We start from the raw sequence: 21,490 nt of genomic DNA, 5'->3' as shown, positions 1-21,490 counted from the left end.
AGCACAAATCATGTCCTGCAGCTCCTTAGAATAGCGAGAGGTCCATCATTGGATCCACGAGACAAGCGAACAGTGCTAAGATCCAGCCAGTTATTGCGGTTTCAACAGAACCGACCCGCTTCGTATCTCAGACTTATAGTTAGAATGTTCTCAAAAATCCGGGACTGGCCGATTAATACGTGGTTACACATATGATTGAGGGTACGTTGACAACACTTGGCTTCCTATGCGGGAGGATTGATCAAAAGAACCGGAGCAGTGACTTAGCTTTACTACGTATACCTAGAACTTCTAAACTTCTCATAAGTGAGTTGTGAGCAATCGATGCTATAATAGTAATTTCGTTTCATCTAGAAATACAATCAATCCCAGCCTACTCCAACTTTAAGTCTAGGTGAGAATCTCATGGCCTTTTCATCTGTAGTACAAATCTTAGTAGTAAACCTATGGCTAAAACTTATGCAATAGGTTCGCAGTTATCACTTCTTTCTTCAGATATCATAATATTTCACCACTTTCATATACCATACACATAACTCATTCTCTGTATGCAGCCTATCCACCACACCACACCACACAGATGTTTATAACCCAGCTTTGAACCTACTATCCAAAAACCTCACCCAACAACCCACAGACCATTCCCCTCTAATTCCCACACCGACCAACGTCGCAATTAACACAGCACCGCTTCTCCTGTCCATGGAACACTTCCTCCTCCGTCTGGACCGCTTCACGCTTATCGTTGGCTCCGCATCGCGCATAGGGATTGTCGCAGAGGATGCAGCAGCGTTTGGCGATGGATGAGTCCTATCCATATGACATTGATTAATATTCCACGTAGTGAGAACAGAGGTAATAGAAAAGAGAAAAGAGTATAATAGTACCTGATTACTTCCAACCGGACTAGCCAGCGCAACAGGCAGAACCGCCAACGAGAGGAAAGTGAGAATGCTAGAGGGATGCATCGTTCGATTTCTTTTCCTGGGTTTGGAAAGGATGTGATTTGGTATATAGCTCGAAGAGAATATTCAATTCTGATGATCTGATCTATTTTCTCATTCCTACCGACCATTCACCCCAATTTATACCCTCACTTCCCATCTACTACTTAACAACTTCTGTCCTGATCCGACCTCGGTCCCTCTCCGCCCGCGCAGCGACAAAACCACTCTTGGCACATTGCCATGTCTCAGAGCAACTGGATCCATCAAAACAAGGCCGGACTAATAAGCGACCAGCAATGTAAATTGCACGTCGATCAGATAAGATAATCAGTCAATCTTTAGCGCAGGGTCTCGGAAGCATATCCCCTTTACGGTGATTCTGTGACGTGTGCGTGCGGGATATGCGGATCCCTCTCTGATATTTCTGTGGGAGGGGTGTGGATTGTTGATTAATATCTAGAGGTACTATAATATCAAGTCGAGTCGTCGTATCCGACCAGTGGTTGTCTATTATGGGATGGAATGGAATGGTCGTCTGATTCGGGTCGCTGTAGGGCCGTGATAGATTGATTAGTCGAGGTTCACACTATTTTGTGAGTATAGTCTTGGTTGGATATATTATTACTTCCTATTTGCAACTTTCTTCTGCTACGTGATAGGAACTGGGATATTTTCCGGGGTCAAGCTAATCTGTGTTGAGTGAGAGGGAGTAGCGTGGTGACGTTGATGTATGACTATGAATTCGACACCTAGAAGCCCTTCATTACCATCTTATCTTTTTTTTCTCCATAACTGCTTTGTAGCTTACTTAGCAGTAGCTATGAATCCCTGAATCCACAGTAAAACAGGACCCATATCGCCACTTTTCTTTCCCAAATAAGGTAAGTAGTATAAATTGTGGACCAGATACCTGGCACTGAAGTAAACAAATCTACACAGCACCTACTAGTAACTACAATCTGCTTTCTCTGAACAGTTACTACTAATATACTTTGTGATATGCTAACTGCCGAGTTCATTACATCTGAATGCAAGTATCATTAACGAGAATTTCATAAAGAATGTGTGTTTTCTTTTACGGCTAGTATGTCTGTGAATTGGAAACATAACAGTGTATATTATATGGTGCTGAGTTATAATGCGAGATAATTTGATTATTGACTTCTATGCGTTATGTGAAGATGATAAAATATTCATACTCTCAATAGTATTCACATTTAAATGGTGTGGTCTGCTTTGTGATAGATGTAATAACAAGAAAAAGTCCAGGCTGATAGGAAGATATGCTATATAAATACTCTTCATTTCTCATTATCTAATAGCAAACCTCCAAACACCATTGCTGCAAGGCCCTGTTGTAAGACTGAAGCAAAGCAAAGCAAGCAATCAAAGCAACAAGCAAACGAAACAAAATATACGCTCTAATCCGGTCATAGTACATACATTATAACATACAGACATGCATACATACAGACATCATGACTAGCTGCTCGCTGCTTACGACGTCGCTGCACTCGCCCGCGCCGCATTGCTCAGCTGTCGATGATACGAGCCAATGGTTTGGAAGCCCCTGTTATACCAGGTTAGTTAGTATACAGTCTTCCCCCAGAGGGAAAAGGCATGGAAGGCACCCACCTCGCCAGGTCAAATCCGCTCCCCTCCTCTTCGTCGTCCTCCTCGTCAGGTCGCTCGTTCTTCGTCTCCGGTTCACGGCGTGCTGGCATGCGGCCAGTCGTCATACCGTTGGCCGTGCCTGGCTTGCTGGGACTCGCCAGATTCGGTGGTGGTGGACTGCTGCTAGGGATACTTCCCAGTCCGTCGCCCAATTCGCCCTTCAGTGGACTCATGTCTGGCACGGGCCGGGCCGGCGTGCTGCCAATGTCTGCGAACTTCCAGAACTGCGCAGGAGAGCTCATGGGCATGAATTTGGATGGAATCTGTGCGGTGCTAGGCGGAGGCAGTCGTGGCTGCTGGCGTTGCGGTGCTGGTGTGATCATCGATGATGGCCCGTCATCGTAGTATGACGATGACAGCACAGGCGGGGATCCGGCGATATTGTCTGACAAGCCATAAGTCCGACTTAGACTGGTGCCGTTGCTGGTGTTCTTTGTGGCGGATCGCGTGGGCAGCGGGGATGGTTCCTCGTAGTCGCGGGTATTGGATGGTCGCAAGGGAGCTCCTGCACCATTACGGGCGGCACGGGAGCCTCGTTCGGGAGTATACGCTTCAATTGGCGCAACCGGGAATGAGCTGAACCCAGGAGACGACACCGGTGGGGACTTCTTCGTAGCCGAAAACACCGCCTCCATGCCGTTGGCGCCCCGAGCGGCGGGATCCCTCGTGGCAGGGGACGACGGGGCGGACGATTGCGTTCCCTTCCGCAGCTGCTTCTTCCAGTACTCTTCGCGATATTCCGGGGCAATCTGCCATTTCATGCCTTTGCCGGGTTCGTCTGTCCGTCGGGGGACTTTCTGGAATGCTTTGTTCAAAGACAAATTATGACGAATGGAATTCTGCTACTTGTCAATATTTCCTCTTCCAACAGGGAAAAGGGTATCTCACCTGCCAACCGCTCTGGGAGTGGCGGTAAAATGCGTACTTGTCCATGATCCAGTTGTAGATACTGTTCAGCGTAAGTTTCTCCTCTTCGCTCGAGAAGATCGCCTGCGCAATCAACGTCGCATAGCTGTATGGTGGCTTCAGGTCCTTGGCTGCGTCCTTGCTGTAATCGATTTCCTCCGTACTCTCCATCATCATACCGCGGTTATACAACGGCGACTGCTTGGCCGTGCGCGCTCCCACTGTATCGGGCGACCGCGGGGGCGGCGTCACCTGACGCTTGAGGAACTGCGGTGCGGGGGCCAGCGAAGGGGCGCCAGTCGTGGCTGGGGCTGCATCCGCAGTAGCGGCAGTTGAGGGAGGCTGGGGATGGGCATGCTGGGAGGCATCCCAGGTAGCTACATCCTCCTCTCCGTTGGCGAGACGCTGGGCGCGTTCCACAAAGGTGGGATGAATATTGGCCTTATCGCCGGGCGTGACGAACATCATCTGGGTATTGGCGATCTCAATGATATCACCACACGAAAGGATCGCATCGGTGCCGCGCTTGAGGATCGCACTGTTCAAGCGTACGCCGTTCCGACCGTTGACGCGGATGTGCCAGGACGCCGTTTCCTCACCATCGTAAAAGATCTCCGCGTGCAGGCGTGACACAAACTTGCTTGGTCCCAAATCCACATTTACCTCCGGCAGCGCGCGGGCGGCGATTGTAACCGGACTTGACTGTTCATCCAACTTTTGTTCGCGGTCGGGCTCGCGGCCGATGTTGACGTGGAGGGTTTTGACGTAGTAGGTCCAGTTGCGGCCGGCGATTTTGGCGTAGGCGCGGATGCTCTGCTTGTTTTCGGTTTTCGCGTTGGAGTGATCACGGAGCACGCGTACTTCTTCGCGGGCGGTTTCCAGATACGAGATCACCATATCCACCAAGTCCTGGTTTTCCGACAGTTCCTGATCGGGAGACGAGTCATCGGCTTCATCGGCAGATTCCTGCTTCACGGGTCGAGGCTGGGGAGAGGCACGGTGATCAATCTATTTTCAAGTAAACAGCTGAGCCTCCTGATATATCGCTGGGCTCCCATCTACTACCCACCTTGCGCTTCTTGTTGGACGGCCGCGTCGGGGATGAATCCGGAGCCTCCGCGTCCGAGGTTTCCTGCAGCTGGATTTCCTTGCGCCGCGCGCGACGACGGTTGGAAAGTGGCATGGTGGTGGTGGTTGAAATGGGGCGATCGCAAGACCGAGGTCAGCGTCGAAATCCTCTAATCTGTGTTGTCCGTGGTCTGGTCGCCAGCGTGGATGTCTAACGGGTCTAATCTAGGAGCGTGGTGTGGGTGGTGATGTGATGTGATGTTGAGGGTAGAGTGTGAAGCTAGCGGTCGTGTGTGTTGACGTCGAGTCGCAGGAAATCCGCGGCGAAAGCAGACCAACCGTGATGAGCTCAGCCGGAACAGAAATTCACAGACAAATGATCGGCGAGAAAATGAATGACGACCGAACGAAAGGCAGGCGAAAATCCAAACCCAAACCGGGATGGCAGGTCCAGGCAGCGAGAACCAAGGGAACGTTTGCCACTCGCGCAAAACGGACGCGAACTGGAGGAAGAGGAAGTGGAAGTGGCTGACTGATGCAGACGAGAAAAGGGCCAGCCACCGCGGGGAGAGACCCGGTCGCGAGAGAGTTTGGTTCGGGTGTGATGTCGATCGGGATCGTATGTAGTAGTCGATGGATGGGAGTAAAGTAGGTAGGACAAAGGGATTGTGTAAGACAAAGTGGGAGGGAGCTAGAGTGTGGTAGGAGTTTGAGAAAGAGAAAAAAGACAACTCTAGCAGTAAAATGCAAGAGAAGCAAAGAGAAAGAAGAGAAGAAGAAGATTGATGGATCAGCAAGTTGCAACGCAAAAGCAACGGCCGTGAATGGATTGCACGCAAACGCGCCGCGGGTTCAGGCTTGGACCAAACAAGATCAAGCGTGACCGCTTCCGTTGTGGGGAACACGCCGAAGAATGAATTCAATCACCGCCAAACTTCTTTCTCTTTTTATTATTTTCCTTGTGCTCAGCTGTCGTCTTTCAAGACATTCATGCCAGTTGTTGTCGGTCTCGCTCATATATCGCCAAATTAAGGTTGATCGCCCTTGTCCGATCTGGATCTGAATCAGTACCATTCCTTTCCAACTATTTTCCCATTCTCCTTTTCTCTCTTTCTTTCCTTCTCTAATTGACTAACCTCCCCTTTCCCATTATCGAACCTCCCCGACCGCAGTAGATCTACGTTTTAATATGTATGTCCACCAGTGGAGGCTGCCGCAACCGCCGTAAACAGGCAGTGGAGCCCACCAGCTGCATCCCTCCCAATGCAAGGATGCAGGATGGAAGGAAGACCACGGCCTAGCCGGGTGCAGTTGCTCGTGCTGTTTGTGCTCCTTCTTTCTTTATTTTCTCTCTTTTCCACCGCCTTCATTCTCTCTCCCCTCGAGAGATAAGTATTTAGTTACTGTGTATGTATCACTGTCTACTAAGTGTCGGATGTACCTGTAGCTACAGCCAGCACCAGCACAAAGATTCCAGTTGATGTAAATGACATCCACAATAATGTCCATGTCACCATCAGCCTTCCGGCTATGATCGGAGTCTCCGGAACGCCCTTGTTTGGGACAACCATAATAACTAGTATGAGAGAGAAAGCATTCATCGGAAAACAGAGCAAGTGACTGGCCGACCGGCATCCTGACAGGGTTCCATTTCCATTCTTCCCCATTGGGGAAAAAGCATCCTTCGGCCTCCTTCCCTCTCCACCGGATCAGGCAAGGTGAAAAAGCATCATCGAGGGCACGTTCGAACCCTGCTGATCCATGTCTGTGAGGGTCGGATCAACATATCGCCTCGTCGCCCATCGCTGCCCCTGCGCTTGATCCATCCATTTCTCAAAACTCTCCGCTGCGCTGGTTGCGTCATGCCTCTCCGCGTGCGGTTTAGTGGCCCGCCATCGGAATGTCTGCCAATCTGACCTTCCATCGCTACCTGTCCGACCCAGCGAAAACAGCCTGTAGCTCTACGCACTTGGGAACTATTTGTTTGTCTACAATTTACGGAATTGAGCTCAGCAGAATCAGACGTTGTTTGTCCTTGAATGAAAAGATAACTAGCCATATGGGACGCCATTTGGATTCGGCGCCGTGTCCCATGCATTCCGCGGCGCCATCCATACACACACCTCGAACAGAACTCCGTGTGAAAAGAAACCGCAAGGAATGAGAGAGGAGACGTAAATGAAAGGAAGTAAATCCCAAGGCTGGGCCCACATATACACGGCCCATGGCCCATGGGTGTAATCACAGAGCGTTACCACGTGCACGTGGACAGGGAATCAAACTAGCACCCAGATAGTTCGTAGCAACCGGAAGTACTCGCTCCGGAAGAATCAAATATAACAGAATATAAGCCCAGAGAGAAAGAAGGAAATATTGTCCAGCAAACAAGCTAAGGCATCTTCGAATCGCCATCTTCATCTACCCCACGTAGTGTCGGGTACATCACCACATCACCTGTCTCCGGCTTCACAGCCGGTTCCTCAGCCTTACTTGGAGCCTCGGTTTCCACTCCCTCCATATGAGTATCGGGGTTGGCTTCCGGTGTCTGCTCATGAGTGCTGCTGTTGCTGCTGCTACTGCTGTTGCCGCTGCCAGCCTCGTTATTCTCGAACTCGCCCCGTTCCAGCCGGGAAGCAATGTAGTTGCGCAGATACTCAATCAGCCGCACCTTCTCCACCCACTGTACATCTGCCCGCTCGGCCACCTCCGTCGCCGCCTGGGCGGTCCGCAGGGTTGCCTCAGCTTCCGCGGCAGTACCCGAAAGAGCTGGGTCGATCAAGCTAGCAGAGATGCGCTCGGGTGAGGATGGCGAAGAGTGCTCCTTGGCCTTGGGAGTACGCTCACCCTCATCCTTGCTGTCCTGGGTAAGATCCATCTCCTCGCTCAGCTGACGAGTCTCTGGACGAGCGCGCTGCAGCGTGCCACCCGTGTACCGGCGGCGATCATCGTGGTCGAAGATGCCCCCGAGGGTAGACGGCGGCGCGGTACTCGAAGCGGTCGGGTACCCAGCCGCCATGCTGTCAGCCATTGTAGCGGACGGAAGACGAGGGTACATGCTGCCTCCTTCATGGTGAGGCGGCGAGACCCTTGTCGCCGATGGCAAGGAAACGGGTGAGCGACCGGAGGTGTACGACTGAGCGCTGGACGGCGGCGTGAGGGCAGGAGTGCCTGTGGAAGGCGAGTGGGTGGCTGGGTTTGGCATCATTGAGGCAGAGCTGGTTGCTGTCGCATGGCTGGGCGGCAACTGGGTAGGAGGCGAGTGGGTGGTGCGGTAGCTCATGCCACCATGAACGTAATGAGCGCCCGGCTGGGCAACGCCCGCAGCAGCCACATTGTCGTCGTTCTCATATATAGTATCCTGCATCTGCTGCAGGAACTGATCAATATTGATCAGATCGTTCTTGGTCCGCACGTTACTCATGGGCGGCAGGTGGTAGGCCGGTGCGGAGGGAGCACCCCCGGGGCTGTATCCGCCACCACCAACGGCCACTGGCGCAGGCATCGGCTGGTACTCAGGCAGGGGCCCGCTGCTCAGCACAGGGAGCGACAGACTCTGCAAGCCCAGCAGACGCTGGCCGACAGCTGCATAGGAGTTCGGGTCGAACTGACGCCGTTTCAGGTCGCCAAAGAACTCATTCAGGGCATCGTAGCCGCGCTTCTTGGATTCATAAGAAGCGTGGGTAGCCTCTGGGCCGTGGTTCAGGGCGTAGTAGACATTTCCGTAGGACGGGTTGGCAGGCTGAGGGGGAGGGTGCGATTGGTAATACTGGGGAGCGCCATGCGCATAGCCCTGGCTGGGGACCGCGTTCAACGCGGGCTCAAAATAGTGCGTAGCGGTCGCATAGCCTATATCTCGTGTCAGCCGGCAGTGCAGAACAGTCAGACTGGGACACGCTTACCCTTGGCACCTCCACCGAACATCATGTCCGGATTCCGGGCTCCAGGCTCCGGCGACCGGACCAGAACTGAATCGTCGGCATGGGTCTTGACGTGCTTCTTCAAATCCTGGGGGCGCTTGAAGGCTTTCCCGCAGAAATCACACTTGTGTGGTTTAAGCGGTACATGCACGCGGATATGAGAGGTGATGTGGTCGCGCTTGACAGTGGTAGTGCGACAGCTACCCCATTGGCAGGTCAGGTTGAGGTTGTTTGTGCTCTTGCGGCCGACGTGACGCTCGCACACATGTTCCTAAGCCGAGGCGGTCAGCTACCCCATTCAAACGAGGATGTGATGAGTCAAGCCAACACGTAGCCCACTGCTAGTGGACTGTATCATCACAGTAGACATATAGAATAGAAAAACAGGAGAACTCACATAAAGAGCTTCAGGGGAAGGGCACTTCTCCGAGCAACCCTGCCACAGGCAGGACAACTCCTCAGAAGGACGAGTGGTGGTGCCGTTCATGGGGGGGTTTGCCACGGCAGCCGAGGCAGCCGCAGCCGTCGCGGCCGCAGAAGCAGCGGTCGCAGAGGAAACCTGAGCAGGTTGCTGAGCTGAAGGAGAATCCTGGGAAGTTGAGGTAGGCATGGGAGCGGCCGTCGTCGAAGGGGCCGTCGTGGTGTCTTGGGGTTCCGACATTGCCAAGAAAAATCTTTCTTGTCCCTTTCTTGGGAGCAGCGGAAGTAGAAAGCAACTCAACACAAGTCCGCCTCAAGCGTGCAAGGGGAAGAAAAGATGGGGAGACCCAAGACTCTTGGTGCTAATAAAGGGAAAACAAGAGGATCGACTACGACAGATGGCGCGGTGAGGGAGTGGCGGACAAGAAAATGGACAGATGCGCACACCGACACCGGATATCTGGAAAAGGGAGAGAATTGGAATTGGTCAGAAGGAGGAAAGAGGAAAGGAAAGGACAGCAAAGTTGTTGTTAAGATCACGAAACACAAATGGCAAATATGAGCAAAGAGAAATACGGGGGGGGGGGATGTGAAAGTAATAAGGGAAACTAACAGATTGCCGGACCAGAGGAAGAGGAACAGTAGAGAATCAGGGGGGGAGTAGGGGAAGGGAGGAAGTCTTGGGCCGAGAGGGGGAGGCTTGGGTTCAGAGCCGAGCCTTGCCTAGAAAAGGCCGCTTGCACAGCCGGGCGGAAGACGGGGACAAGACTGGCCAGGATGACAAGACGCGACAAGCCTGGAGGCCTGGGCACCGGCCGGGCCAAGAGGCCGTGCGGGGCTGGTGGCGTGTGTGTAAATGTCTGCCTACCCTTTTGTGACTCTTCAACTTCGGCTGCTATTACTGCGACCACTACAAATGGCTGTTATTTGCTATACAAGTCAGTCCACCCATCTGAATACTTAATATATCCACAAAGTGAAAAATCATTGCAAGTAAAAGTACCTGCACACAGAGCGCATGGTTCCCCTCACACAACCCCAGTCAGTAACCTACTAGTCTCACTAGTAGTGCAATAACAGGCCGTCAAATAACGCAGTGGGCTTATTACTAGTAGTAGTTAGCGACCGTCTCAATACGGTAATTATACACCAACTATCCCCTGTCATCCACTCAAAAACCCCGCGCCGACCGGATTGCATTTTTGGAAATCCTTTGTTAGTCATCCCCCATCATGGCATTCCAAATGTCTCACTCTCTTGCCCGTCTTTTCCTCAATTTTCAGGCACATGGATCGGTAACAGACCATGTGGTGGACTTCTTCTTTCTGCTCGGAGGAACTGCCACATTGCCTTGCAATGCCAATAAATCTCCTCCACCCGCTTCTTCACGTTCTTCTCTTTTTTGCCCTCCTCCCCCTCTTGGCACCTTTCCCGCTCCGTGGATGAAGTCTTGGAAGGTCACATCTGACCGTGGTACGATGCCTGAGTTGGTCAGGTTTCCTCTTAGTCAGAATGGCCCCTCCCTTGGCATGTAAGACGGAATCCATCGGGTCTTTCTGGCGCGGAGCACGAATAGGAAAGGTTGGGGAGGGGGACATCCCTGTCAAACAAAGTTTCCCCGTGGTTCTTTGTGTGTCTGGTTGTTCGAAAAAGACACATACCAGTAGACTAAATATTTTAGTAGCATAAACGATGTCCGCATGTAAGCGCCAAGACCCACAGAGAATCCCACGCGACGGTTGTGGTGCTTACCTTTGCCTTGCTGCTTCTGGAATATGCATCGATGATGCAGACTGGAGGGATATATTTCTTCTCTCCAGATTTCCTCCGGGCATGATGATGCAACTTCATAATTCTACATACTACCCTGCAATGTGTGCTCCATATTTCAGAGTTCGGGTTCAGCTGCGTTGCACAGGTCGTACAGATTGCACAAAGATGCAGCGGGTGACTGACGTGCTGGGTAAACGGTGGTGGTGATCAAAACCGCCACCAGATACTATTCAAGAACTGACCGGAAGGCTGGTGTTCCGGGCCTCCGTTTCCTCTTTTTGAAGGGGGAATCGAACGAGGCTGCCAGGTTTTCTCTAAATAAAGTACCTACTAGTGACTCGACCTGTGTCGGGGACGGCAAGATCGGCGAGAAACTAGGCATCTATGTTACGCTGAAACCAAGTCACATGCAGGGAAGAGGACCGAATTCGGTAGTTCTGCCAGCAGGTCAAAGCCTGATCCGATGTATGTATATCAACTCCTGAAATCTATTTACAAAGTCTATGTCCGTATAAAACCATAAAATAAGCCAAATAATTAAGCGCTCTCGACATGCTCCTGGGGGTCGTTCTTCTCGAACGCTCCTTCCTTCATCTCGTGACGGAATCGTTCCTCTTCTTCTCTCAGCTGCTCCTTGAGTTTCTCGTTCGCCCTCCAGATCGGCTTGATCTTGAAGAGCTGGTCGACCGCCTCCAGTGGGATACCACTGGTCTCGGGGATGAGGAAGAAGGCGAAGAACCAGGCAAAGAAGGACAGCGATGCGAAGAAGAAGTACACGCCGTAGTTCATCGCGGCGAACATCTGCTCGGTGAAGCGAGAGACAAGGAAGTTGAAGAGCCAGTTGCTGGCCGTGGTGCAGGCCTGAGACAACGGACGGATGTTGGGATCGAAGAATTCCTATTCACGAACAGTTAGCAAGGTGTTCAGAAGGGACTTCGCTTGATTGGAGTAGAGGGAACTTACCGAGTTGATGACCCACGGGGTACCGTTCCAGGTGGGGGTGTAGACAGCAGTCCACAGGTAGAAAAAGAAGATGGCAGCAATGCCTCCGCCATTCAGGTGGTCCTGGGGGTGTTCCGTCGGGCGGACAATGTAAATGTAGGCACCAATAGCGTACATGCAGGCGGATCCGCAGACGGCACCACACAGGAGAAGTTTCCGACGTCCGAATTGATCAACCAGGAAGAGCAACCAGATAACGGTGAAGACGGCCTTGACGACACCGAAGATACCGTTGAGAATACCCTTCGTGTTGCCAGTAACACCAAGACTGGCGAAGATAGTCGGGCTGTAGTAGTTGATGGCGTTGATGCCGGACGCGTTCTGCCAGAAGAACAACATGCAACCCAGGAAGAGGCGGTACTGCAAGCTAGGCGCCTGGAAGACAGCCCTGAAGGGCTTCCAGAAGCCCAGACCAACAGTAGCAACCTGCTCCTCGATGGCTTGGTCAACAGTAGCCACCTCCTCGGTGATGTAAATATCGGTTTCATCGAGTTGACGAATCCAGCAGAGGTTCTTCATGGCTTGCTCGCGACGTCCCTTAAGGAATAGCCAACGAGGTGATTCCCTCATCCACAGGGAGCCGAGGAAGAGCATACCCGACGGGATCAATTGAACAGCAAAGGGAATGACCCATTGCTTGTGGTCTGAGGGCATAGTTTGTTCAACACCATACTATGAAAACGGTTATCAGCATGGCACGTGACGAAAAAAGAAGGGCAATATTAGGGATAGATGAAGAAATTCAAGAAGTGGGGTAAGAAAAACATGGGAAGCCACTTACGTTGATCCAAAAACCAACCATGCCACCAACCTGCCAGCCAAGTTCATAGAAACCGACCAGTCGGCCTCTGATGGCCGGAGGGGCCAGCTCTGAGAGGTAAATCGGGACGACGTTGGATGCCACACCCGTGCCGAGACCGGAAAGGACACGGCCAGCGTACAAGATGCCGAGCCCACGAGAGCCGTTGGCTCCCATCTGCAACCCGGAACCGAGAATGAAGACAGCCGAAGAGATGGTCAAACTCCATTTACGTCCAAAGAAGTGCGAAATTCCATAAGTGAGCAGAGCTCCGAAGAAAGCACCAGCAATGAACAAAGAGACAATATTTTCACTAATCAGATTCACGGCCGAATCACTCATCTTGTCCAACCCGAACTCGGCTTCAAAGGAAGGCAGAGTGATTGTCGTCCCGATGAACCCACTGGTATACCCAATCATGTTGGAACCACATGAGGCAATGAGGGCGAGCACATAGACTCGCCAATTGTAGACATTTTTGGGAGTCGGACGGTCCTCAACGAGGTGAAGAATTCCACCCATTGTATGGGAGAAGAGAGAGGGGGAGGAAGGACGAGAGGGAGAAAACTCTGATGAACGTGAAAAATCCTGTCAACAGGAGAACGAACAAGGACAAGGACAAAAGAATAATATATAAGGGGGTGTCCTGTCAACAGGAAAGATGGATGGGAAAAAAAGAAGAAAGAGAGGACAGGCAGAGACGGGCCGGGCCATAAGTAATATCTTCGGATTCCTACGAGTTCTACGGAGCAGCCAGAATGTGGATACGGATTTCTCCCCTGCCTCGAACGCTCTCCACAATCTACGTCGTGGCCAAACCCCATCCGGGGAGGACCATTCTGGAGATACAGAATAGCGAGGCTGTGATACGCCGAAAATGCAGCTAGAGGTACTTAATCTTCGGACTATGCAGAAAGATTCCCACAATTTTTGCCCCCGTGATGTGGGAGAATGGGTCGGGGGAGTGTTTTCCCCAGACGTTGAGTCTCGCTTAGCCGGCGCGGAGAAGGTCTCGCCAGGAAACATTCAGCCGCAGATCAGGGGCCAAAACGCAGGAAGTATATAAGGACCGTATCCCCCCAGCTAGCTAAGGCGTTTATCCGAGTCAGTGTGTATATAACAAAATGTATACCCCAGTGGGGTGGGGAGAAGAACAGTTCCACGACATGATGCCCCGTTGCGCCTGTGGTTTAGTTTACCCATGTTGAAAGTAGGTTGTGAAGAATTTGCCGGTGGCCCACCTGAAGAGTCCAACCAAATGCTGACCGGTCTTGGAGGGGCAAAGCTTTGAGCTGAGGCTTGAAGGGGCATTGGCGACCCGACAGATCGCCGCCCTGGACAGCACATTCTTTCTCCCGGTTCAGGTCGGCACCCGGACGAACCAGATGGAAGATGATTCTGTTGAGAACCAAGGAAATCGGTTTCCAGGTTCCACAAGCTTAAGCGAGAGGCCGGAGGCTTTGGGATACCCGAAAGGCTTTAGCCGGCATTTGTCCAGCATGTTAGTCAAGGTTCTCATGGGATAATGGGACTCGTAGCTCTCATGGAGTCAGGTAAGACCAGTCAGAGAGGCTGGGAGAGGCCTTAACCCAATCTTGGTGGAGATTAGGGCCGGAGGATAGCCGAGACGTGTAAAGATTGGTGCCGATCTAGACTAAATACGCCGTGGACGGAGTCAGATGAACGGGTAGAGGACGTCTAGGGCCGACTGGAAAGCTTTACCCCGGCTCACCGGGGATGGGGATGGGGAAGACCTGCATATCAAGCGCTAGTTATCGTAAGCGTTGGAGCAGACGAAGAGGCGACGGCGAGGCGAGGCGACCACCCACGATAACAAAGTAAAGTAGGCGAGTCTAAACCCAGGCGGGAAATCCACACGATGTCTGGTCACGGGTGGCACACTAGGCTGCCTGCAGGCTTAGTGGTAGCGCTAGCCCGAAGAGGTATAGCTGTCAGCTGACCGGGTGTCCCTTTACACGGCGGGGATTCGCTTTCGACCCAAGGACCCCTACAGCTCGGCTCATGAACGATACTCCGCGTCTTCTGGAAGCCCAAATGCGGAGTCTCCGCATCTGGCTCATTTATTATCGCAAGCCTCGCCGCATTATGATGCTAAAGGGATGATCCTGGAACTCTTTTTGCGGCTACGTGTGCCATGACGCAATTTCTGGCGGACTAACTTGACATCTCAACGTGGTGGGCAATGCGCACCCGGATCGTCCTCAATAGTCCGCCGGGTAAAGAGACACAGACCAAACGGTCATGACCAGCTGGCTAGTTACTAACGTTAGCGACGACTGATAACAGTCAGACCGCTGACACATGTTCCTCTGACCAGGGGCCAACGATTCCCCGCATCCCGTACATGCCGGAGAATGAGATATCCAACATACACACCTGTCACATGCACACTAACATGATAATGCCGCGCTGCACCTGCATAGCTGACTAACCGGAATCAAGCTCCCCGGCACATCCGATCACCAGCGAAAAACAATCATATCAATCAATCCGCGATCAGACCATCCATCCAGACCATCCCTATCCCTATCCCCTGCCTGTTACGATCCCCAGGTCACACAAAAATTACCACATCCAATGCCTCGGACCAATTGACCAATATGCCCAAACTCTCCCTCTCCACCCTCCTCACCTCCCTCTTCTACCTCCTTCCGCTCTACCTCTTCGTCATCGCTCCCCTCCTCCGCCAACTCTTCCCGGTAACCCAGGACATCTTCGACCCAGACATCGACGCAACAACAGAAAGCGACATCTCACTGGACCCCGAGATCCTCAGCCTTCCCGACGGAATCATCCCAACATGTCCCGAAGACACCTATCGAGTCCACCTCCTCTCCAAGGACCCGCTAATCATCTACATTGAAGATTTCCTCTCCACCTCTGAAGCCGATCACCTAGTAAAGATAAGGTACGTCGTCCAAGACATCCCCATTGTCATTCCCCACAGCCCCATTCCACATAAAACAAACCTAACAAAACAATGTCAAACCAAATAAAGTGAACCAAACTACTCCCCCTCAATAATCTACAACGGCCAAACCACCAAAGTCGACCCCTCAACCCGACTCTCCGACCGCGCCCTCCTCCCCCGCGACAACACCGTCCGGTGCCTCGAATCCCGCGCCGCCGCCTTCCAAGGCTGGAAACCACACCTCTACATCGAGCGCATGTGGGCCCAACGCTACAACGTCTCCGGTCACTACAAGCACCATTTCGACTGGGCGGGATCTGTTGCCCGCGGCGGCGACAGACTCAGCACCTTCATGGTATACCTAGGCGATGAGTGCGAAGGCGGTGGCACGAATTTCCCCCGTCTGAAGATGCCGCGCGGAGAACAGTGGTGTCGGTTTCTGGACTGCGAGATGGCTCAAAATGAGAATGTATCTGGGATCACTTTCAAACCTATCAAGGGGAATGCCATCTTCTGGGAGAACTTGAGGTCTGATGGGACGGGGTATCCGGAAACTTGGCACGCTGCGTTTCCGGTCACTCAGGGGATGAAGGTGGGGCTGAATATTTGGAGTTGGTATCAGCCGCCGTCTAGGGGGAGGAGGTAAGTTCGATGATCGTATTGGACTTTTGGGTATATTGAATAGAACGCCTGGGTTTGTATATTATGTATCATCGGTGTCGTGTATTCTTATTGTATCCTGGAACAATATATAGCTCGTAGGTATATAGACAGCTACTAGCAGTATAGAAAAAATAGACACGTCATAAGAAATAATTCATTAAAAATAGCATTATGTAACATATGCCTTGTCAAAGCCATCTATACGCCATCCCTCATCACATGAGCCTCATAGCCAAAAACCAAACGCATACACATGGGTATATAACAGTTTTTTTTATCATTTAGCCTCCAACATTCATCCATTGCGTCCAATCATCGCCTAATCCGCCTGGGCGGCACGCATCTCCATTTCCGAAAATATCGTCCAACGGAAGACCCAGGTCCAACCCCATGCCCAATCCCGGGGCATTATTATCGTCCATACCTAAGCCGAACTGTCCGAGGTTTGCGGCCGTAGGGGGAACAGTTGTCTCCGCAGTGAAGTTTTGTGGCTGGAAATTATATCCTTGCCATAGGAAGTTCTGATTAGGCAAGGAGACTAGGTCGGGGCTGTTGACGGCCTCGCCGCTGTTGATGGGAGTTGAGGCGTGGGAGGCGGGTGACTGTAGCTGAGATGCATTCATTGGTTGGTGGTTTGCTAGGCGGCTTGAGATGCTGTTGTTGAGGCCGCCAGGTGCACCGGAAAAGAGTGAGAAATTTGCGAAACCATCTACGGCGGGTGAGGAGGCCGCGAGTGTGCTGACACCGTTGGGATCGGCTGTGGATGCCATTCCCGATGCATACTGAGTGGTGACTGGCGCACCGGTCACATCTTGGAAATGGTCGTTTTCCAGTGTCGACATCGGTTGCGTCGGATAGGCAAACGGATCGTCCGAGGGGAACATGATAGGCATGAGATCGGGGAAATTACCGGGGTTTCCAAAGGCCTGTGCGTTGAATGCATTTGCGCCCGAGTCTCCGGATTGCAATGACGTCGAAACAGGTGACGCTCGGGTTGAGACACTATTGGTCGCAGTCTCCGAAGGAGTGGACACCGCTTCGGCCGGAGGCTCCGGGGTGGACGGAAACCACGTCGGAGGCTGACTGTGACGGGGGTTGGTTGCAACATTGCGTGTTGCAGCGCTATCATCTAGGCTCTTCGGCGTATTACTGGCCTCCGACTTGGTCGACCGATGTAGCAGCTGATTAGGGAAGGTGCTGGCCCGCTGCGGCGGCGGCATCCCCGAGGGCATGGTTGAGCTTTTATTGGCCGACGCTCGACTGCTGCTGGAGGGCGCCGGACGTTTGAGGTTCGCACGGGCGGTCGCACTTTGCCGGTTCTTGAGCAGCTCAGGAAGGTTTTTGAACAAGCAGACTAGACTCTGGGAGCAACGATCCGCTGCCATGCTCTTCTTTGCCAGGCCAGCAAGTGTGGTCTTACCCTCCATGGCGTCCTTGAGAACACCGTCTTTCGCCGTTGGAGAGTCGGGATTCTCAAGTACGAAGAACAGGAGTGACAAAATAGCGAAATACGTGGTGTACATAGTGAACCAGAAAGAGCCATTTAGGAGTCCTCTTTTGTGCATGCCAGTCGTGATGTGGACAATGTTGCGAGAAACACTAACACACGCCGCTGCACAAGCGTAAGAACGACGGTCCACCCCACGAGCCTGCGAGCCGCTGGAGACGTAGTGTAGGAAGGGTCGGTATAGCATCACTTGAACGTGGGCGTAGCTAATACGCAGCAATTGTCGGATCCTGCAGCACAATTAGAAAAGATCGCTGCCAAATCAACTCTAGAAGACATACCGCTCTACTTGCGGAGAGACCTCCGTTCCCGGACGCAGTGCCGCTGGCAACTCCTCCATCCAAGCCTGAAGATCTCTTTCAATCTCCCGAATCTTGGAGTGGCTCACCACATAGCGTTGATCCGATCCAGCCCGATGCTGAGCGTTCTTCACTGGGTAGATGTACTTCACCACTTTGAGGATAATGCTGGACAAGCGCGTATGCGCATTAGCTCCGGCCATAAGAGGTATGTGATCGGAGGGCATAGGCAGAATGCCGTCCTTAGCAATGAACTCGGAATCAACCGACGCCGGGAATTCCTGATCAATGTCGTCGTCGCTCAACATCAAAGGAAGACCCAACATCGTGCTCACGTAGACGTCCATCTTTCTTATGACCCAGAAGACACGTTTCCGCAGCTCCTGCTCTAGCGGGCTGAAATGCGCCGTCACTTTGCGATGCAAGCCGAGTCGCAAGGCGGACCGGAGGGCAATACCCACGTAGGAATAGCAAGTACTCAGCTTGGCAGAGGCCTGTAGGAAGAGTACCATGAAGCAAATCGCCTGCAGGGAGGTTAAATCACGGCAATCGGTGATCTCCAATAACTGTTGACCTGCTTTGAAGTATTGAAAGCTAGGATGAGTTAGCTTATTGCAGTCCAGATGGCCCTTGTTGGGCCATGAGAAAGACATGAGTGACTTACCCTTGACCAATCGCACCCTCATATCCAGCAACATCAAGAGGATTTGCCCCACCGTCAGAGAACAGACAGCCGACCGCAATAACAATGTAGAGTAGCGGCAGGAACGAGTTTTCTTCGTTGGTGAACTGATCAGGCGAAGTATCGTACACTCGATCGAACATGGCGAAAAATGAGGGTTCGTGCGCGAAGCGCATCAGTGCGCAGCCATCATCAAATGCACTGTGACACAGACGTCGTGCGACTTCCCGTGGGGGCAGGTCATGAGTGGGGGGCAATGGCGCATCCTGCGGTGATTCCGATAACGACTTAGGACTGTCAAACTTGGATTGGGTGACCGGTCGCGACCGGATCGTCGGCGGCTGTATGTCGGAAGCACCAAGCTGCTTGCGCAGTCGGCGGATGAAGCTCATGCCCGAGCTGTGACCGTGGTAGTCCCAGTGGCCCTGGTCGTCCAGATCTAAATAGCCAGAATTGTCGACCATCGACTCGAGGAGCGACTCGTCCCCTCCATTCGCATCCGCTGCTGAGTCGGTGCCCGTTATGACAACCGAACTTCGGCGCCGCTCGCTGGGAGTCGCGAGCGATGCCGCTGGTGGTGGTTGCTGGGATTGTTGTTTTTCTCGCTTGATGGCTGCCAGCATCTGCTCTGTGGCATGCACATCGAATTGGGGGTCGTCCAGGTTCAGATCGGGGAGCACAACGCGGAGCAAGGCCTCCGCCTTGTGTAAACGATTTTCTAGAGCTTCGACATATTGAGGGGCGGGGTTGCGACGACGGTTAGACGGTTGATCATACGTGCATTCTATGGTGCGATTTCCGTGAGCATGAGTTGACGACAACAAGCAGACAAGCGAGGTAATGACAACTCACCATAACTGTAGACAGTGCAATGAGTGCACGGCTGCTTCCCATCACACTTGATCTTCTTGCGACGACATTCATCGCAAGCGCGCGTAACACGACGCCTCTTCTGCATGGGGAGGGAGTCCTTCACAGGCTTGCCATCGCCCAGCGCATCATCCTTCATCATCAAATCATGGCCGGGGGAGGCATCGTGATCTTCGTGGGCATAGAAGAAAGAGTCGGAAGCGGCCGAGGGATCATCCTCGTTCGCATTTTCGGCATGCGCCGGACTGGGAGCGGAAGCCATGAGAGGAGCGGAGGGGCCAGCAGGAGAGATCTCAAGGCGGTCGGCGCAATGACATGCAAGGGGGTATGAGGAGGATGTGGAATTGATGGATGGGTTGATGTACGATAGTCGACAGGAGACTAATCCGATCAGCAAGGAGAAATAGCCCGCGTGGCGATCCGACCGTTATCGCAATCTCCACGAGGGTAGAAATGACGCTTCTCACAGGTTCATGGAAGGCACGGCGAGGAATGTAGTTAGCTGGAGGGATTGATCGCAGAGGACCAATCTTAAAGTCCAGGAAGAGTTGATGGAAGAGGATGTGTTCGGCTGAGGTCGCTCTGGCCTTTGGTGGGCTATTCTTCACTATTTTTGAGTAGTTGAATGTTTTTGCCTCTTGTTATGCTGTTGGTGGCTTTGGAACGGGAGTTCCTTGGAGATGACGGAAATGTTCTGGAGACTGGAGTAGGCCCCGAATTAGTCAGAATTGCGTTGCAAGAACTTTCGTGAGTCAAGACGGTGATCCACTCCCAGTCGCACGGAAATAGTAACCAGGACGGGCAAGAATAAAGAGGTCTAATGCGCAACACCAGGCCCAAACACAATTGGGAAGACTGGGGATGGCTGTTCAGGCTTTTCTTGTCCGCGTGTACAAAGTACGAGGGGAAGAGGGGAAGAAGGCGGAAATGGGGGGGAAGCAGTTCAAAAGCAGATACGGAGGATTTTGCAAGACTAGGGTAGGGGGGAATATACAGAATGGTTTCTCCAAATCGGAGAAAAGAAGAAAAAAAAGAAAGAAAAATCAAAGTTAAGTTAAACAAGCTCAAGCCCACAAGCCAGCAAGTGGAAAGGCGAGGAAAGGACTCGAGTAAGTCGCAGTAGTGATGAGCGTAGAAGAGCGATGATGGAAAAGGAATGAATGGATGGGGACGAAGACGGACAAGACGGGCAGATCCACCGATGCGAGGTGATGGTGTGGCCCAGACCCTGTTTCCGATTGGGGGGATTTTAACAACGGCACCAGGGCAAGTGCGAAAAAAAAAGAAAAAGATATATATGCACTAGGGGATCAGCACAAGAGAGAGATCTCGCGCGAAAAGATGCTCGGATATGGTCCAAGAGTTTCCTATTCCGATCAAGTCCGAGTATGAATCATCTGTGTGAGAGAGAGAAAGAAAGAAAAAAGTGTAAATGCAGAATTAACAAAAAATCGCTCACAAGTAGGGCTGATCTAGAGCCAACCGGCAGTGACAAGCGGCTGGAAGCGCAACTTGAGCCTGCTCCTGTGCCCGTGACGATGCCGCTGCGTCGGACCTCCGATACAGAAATTTTCCCTTTTCTTACAAACTCCATTGGACTAGCTGGGAAAGCGGCTTAGTAGTAGTAATAGTGGTAGCAGCAGTAGCTCGGCGTATTGGGCAAACCCGCCGATGACTGCCTCGGTTGCAGAAACAAGCCTCAGAACCCACGGTGTTGTCGCTGATTCGATCATGCTCGATGGGTACCCTGATCCATGGAACCTGCAGCAACATCGATGAGAAACAATAAGTTAAACAACATCTCCGGTGGGGATCGCATCTTCGGTGATGGATTGGATGAACCCGAAGACCCTAATCGGCGTTAGTCCTTCCCTTGGCTTTAAGAGGACCAATGCTGCAGTCCAGTCATCCATCAAAGCTGACGGAATCCTGTTTTCCTGTGTGTGTCCCCCTGAATCCACTCGTCTCTAGTCCCTAGCTGTACCGACCATTTCAATGTGACCTTAAGTCTTCTGCTCGCCTTCCTATTCT

At 52.3% G+C, this 21,490-nt stretch overlaps 7 protein-coding genes across 7 annotated transcripts; 2 read left to right on the top strand and 5 right to left on the bottom strand.

Moving 5' to 3' along the window:
- Positions 1–648: 648 nt before the first annotated feature.
- Positions 649–968, bottom strand: AKAW2_10662S (uncharacterized protein; the record flags this gene model as incomplete). The annotated part of the gene is made up of 2 exons (XM_041689679.1): positions 649–810; positions 888–968. 2 exons carry the CDS (start codon positions 966–968, stop codon positions 649–651), a joined length of 243 nt encoding a protein of 80 aa, XP_041537382.1.
- Positions 969–2,444: 1,476 nt separating this feature from the next.
- On the bottom strand, positions 2,445–4,710 carry FKH2 (putative forkhead transcription factor Fkh1/2; the record flags this gene model as incomplete). The annotated part of the gene is made up of 4 exons (XM_041689668.1): positions 2,445–2,517; positions 2,583–3,460; positions 3,510–4,535; positions 4,597–4,710. The coding sequence occupies 4 exons, from the start codon at positions 4,708–4,710 to the stop codon at positions 2,445–2,447; spliced, it is 2,091 nt and encodes a 696-aa protein (XP_041537381.1).
- Positions 4,711–6,984: 2,274 nt separating this feature from the next.
- On the bottom strand, positions 6,985–9,173 carry pacC (putative C2H2 transcription factor PacC; the record flags this gene model as incomplete). Its single annotated transcript, XM_041689657.1, has 3 exons — positions 6,985–8,441; positions 8,495–8,783; positions 8,910–9,173. 3 exons carry the CDS (start codon positions 9,171–9,173, stop codon positions 6,985–6,987), a joined length of 2,010 nt encoding a protein of 669 aa, XP_041537380.1.
- A 991-nt stretch (positions 9,174–10,164) lies between these two features.
- AKAW2_10659A (uncharacterized protein) lies at positions 10,165–10,467 on the top strand (the record flags this gene model as incomplete). Its single annotated transcript, XM_041689645.1, has 1 exon — positions 10,165–10,467. The coding sequence occupies one exon, from the start codon at positions 10,165–10,167 to the stop codon at positions 10,465–10,467; it is 303 nt and encodes a 100-aa protein (XP_041537379.1).
- A 775-nt stretch (positions 10,468–11,242) lies between these two features.
- Positions 11,243–13,028, bottom strand: AKAW2_10658S (sugar porter family MFS transporter; the record flags this gene model as incomplete). The annotated part of the gene is made up of 3 exons (XM_041689634.1): positions 11,243–11,602; positions 11,669–12,379; positions 12,489–13,028. 3 exons carry the CDS (start codon positions 13,026–13,028, stop codon positions 11,243–11,245), a joined length of 1,611 nt encoding a protein of 536 aa, XP_041537378.1.
- Positions 13,029–15,127: 2,099 nt separating this feature from the next.
- AKAW2_10657A (oxidoreductase, 2OG-Fe(II) oxygenase family) lies at positions 15,128–16,084 on the top strand (the record flags this gene model as incomplete). The annotated part of the gene is made up of 2 exons (XM_041689623.1): positions 15,128–15,435; positions 15,526–16,084. The coding sequence occupies 2 exons, from the start codon at positions 15,128–15,130 to the stop codon at positions 16,082–16,084; spliced, it is 867 nt and encodes a 288-aa protein (XP_041537377.1).
- A 298-nt stretch (positions 16,085–16,382) lies between these two features.
- On the bottom strand, positions 16,383–19,721 carry AKAW2_10656S (putative C6 transcription factor (Mut3); the record flags this gene model as incomplete). The annotated part of the gene is made up of 4 exons (XM_041689612.1): positions 16,383–17,838; positions 17,890–18,501; positions 18,572–19,373; positions 19,442–19,721. The coding sequence occupies 4 exons, from the start codon at positions 19,719–19,721 to the stop codon at positions 16,383–16,385; spliced, it is 3,150 nt and encodes a 1,049-aa protein (XP_041537376.1).
- Between the last annotated feature and the right edge of the window lie 1,769 nt (positions 19,722–21,490).

The sequence above is a fragment of the Aspergillus luchuensis genome, chromosome 1 (assembly GCF_016861625.1).
Source record: "Aspergillus luchuensis IFO 4308 DNA, chromosome 1, nearly complete sequence".
Taxonomy (NCBI): domain Eukaryota; kingdom Fungi; phylum Ascomycota; class Eurotiomycetes; order Eurotiales; family Aspergillaceae; genus Aspergillus; species Aspergillus luchuensis.
This window is presented reverse-complemented; position numbering and strand designations above follow the sequence as displayed.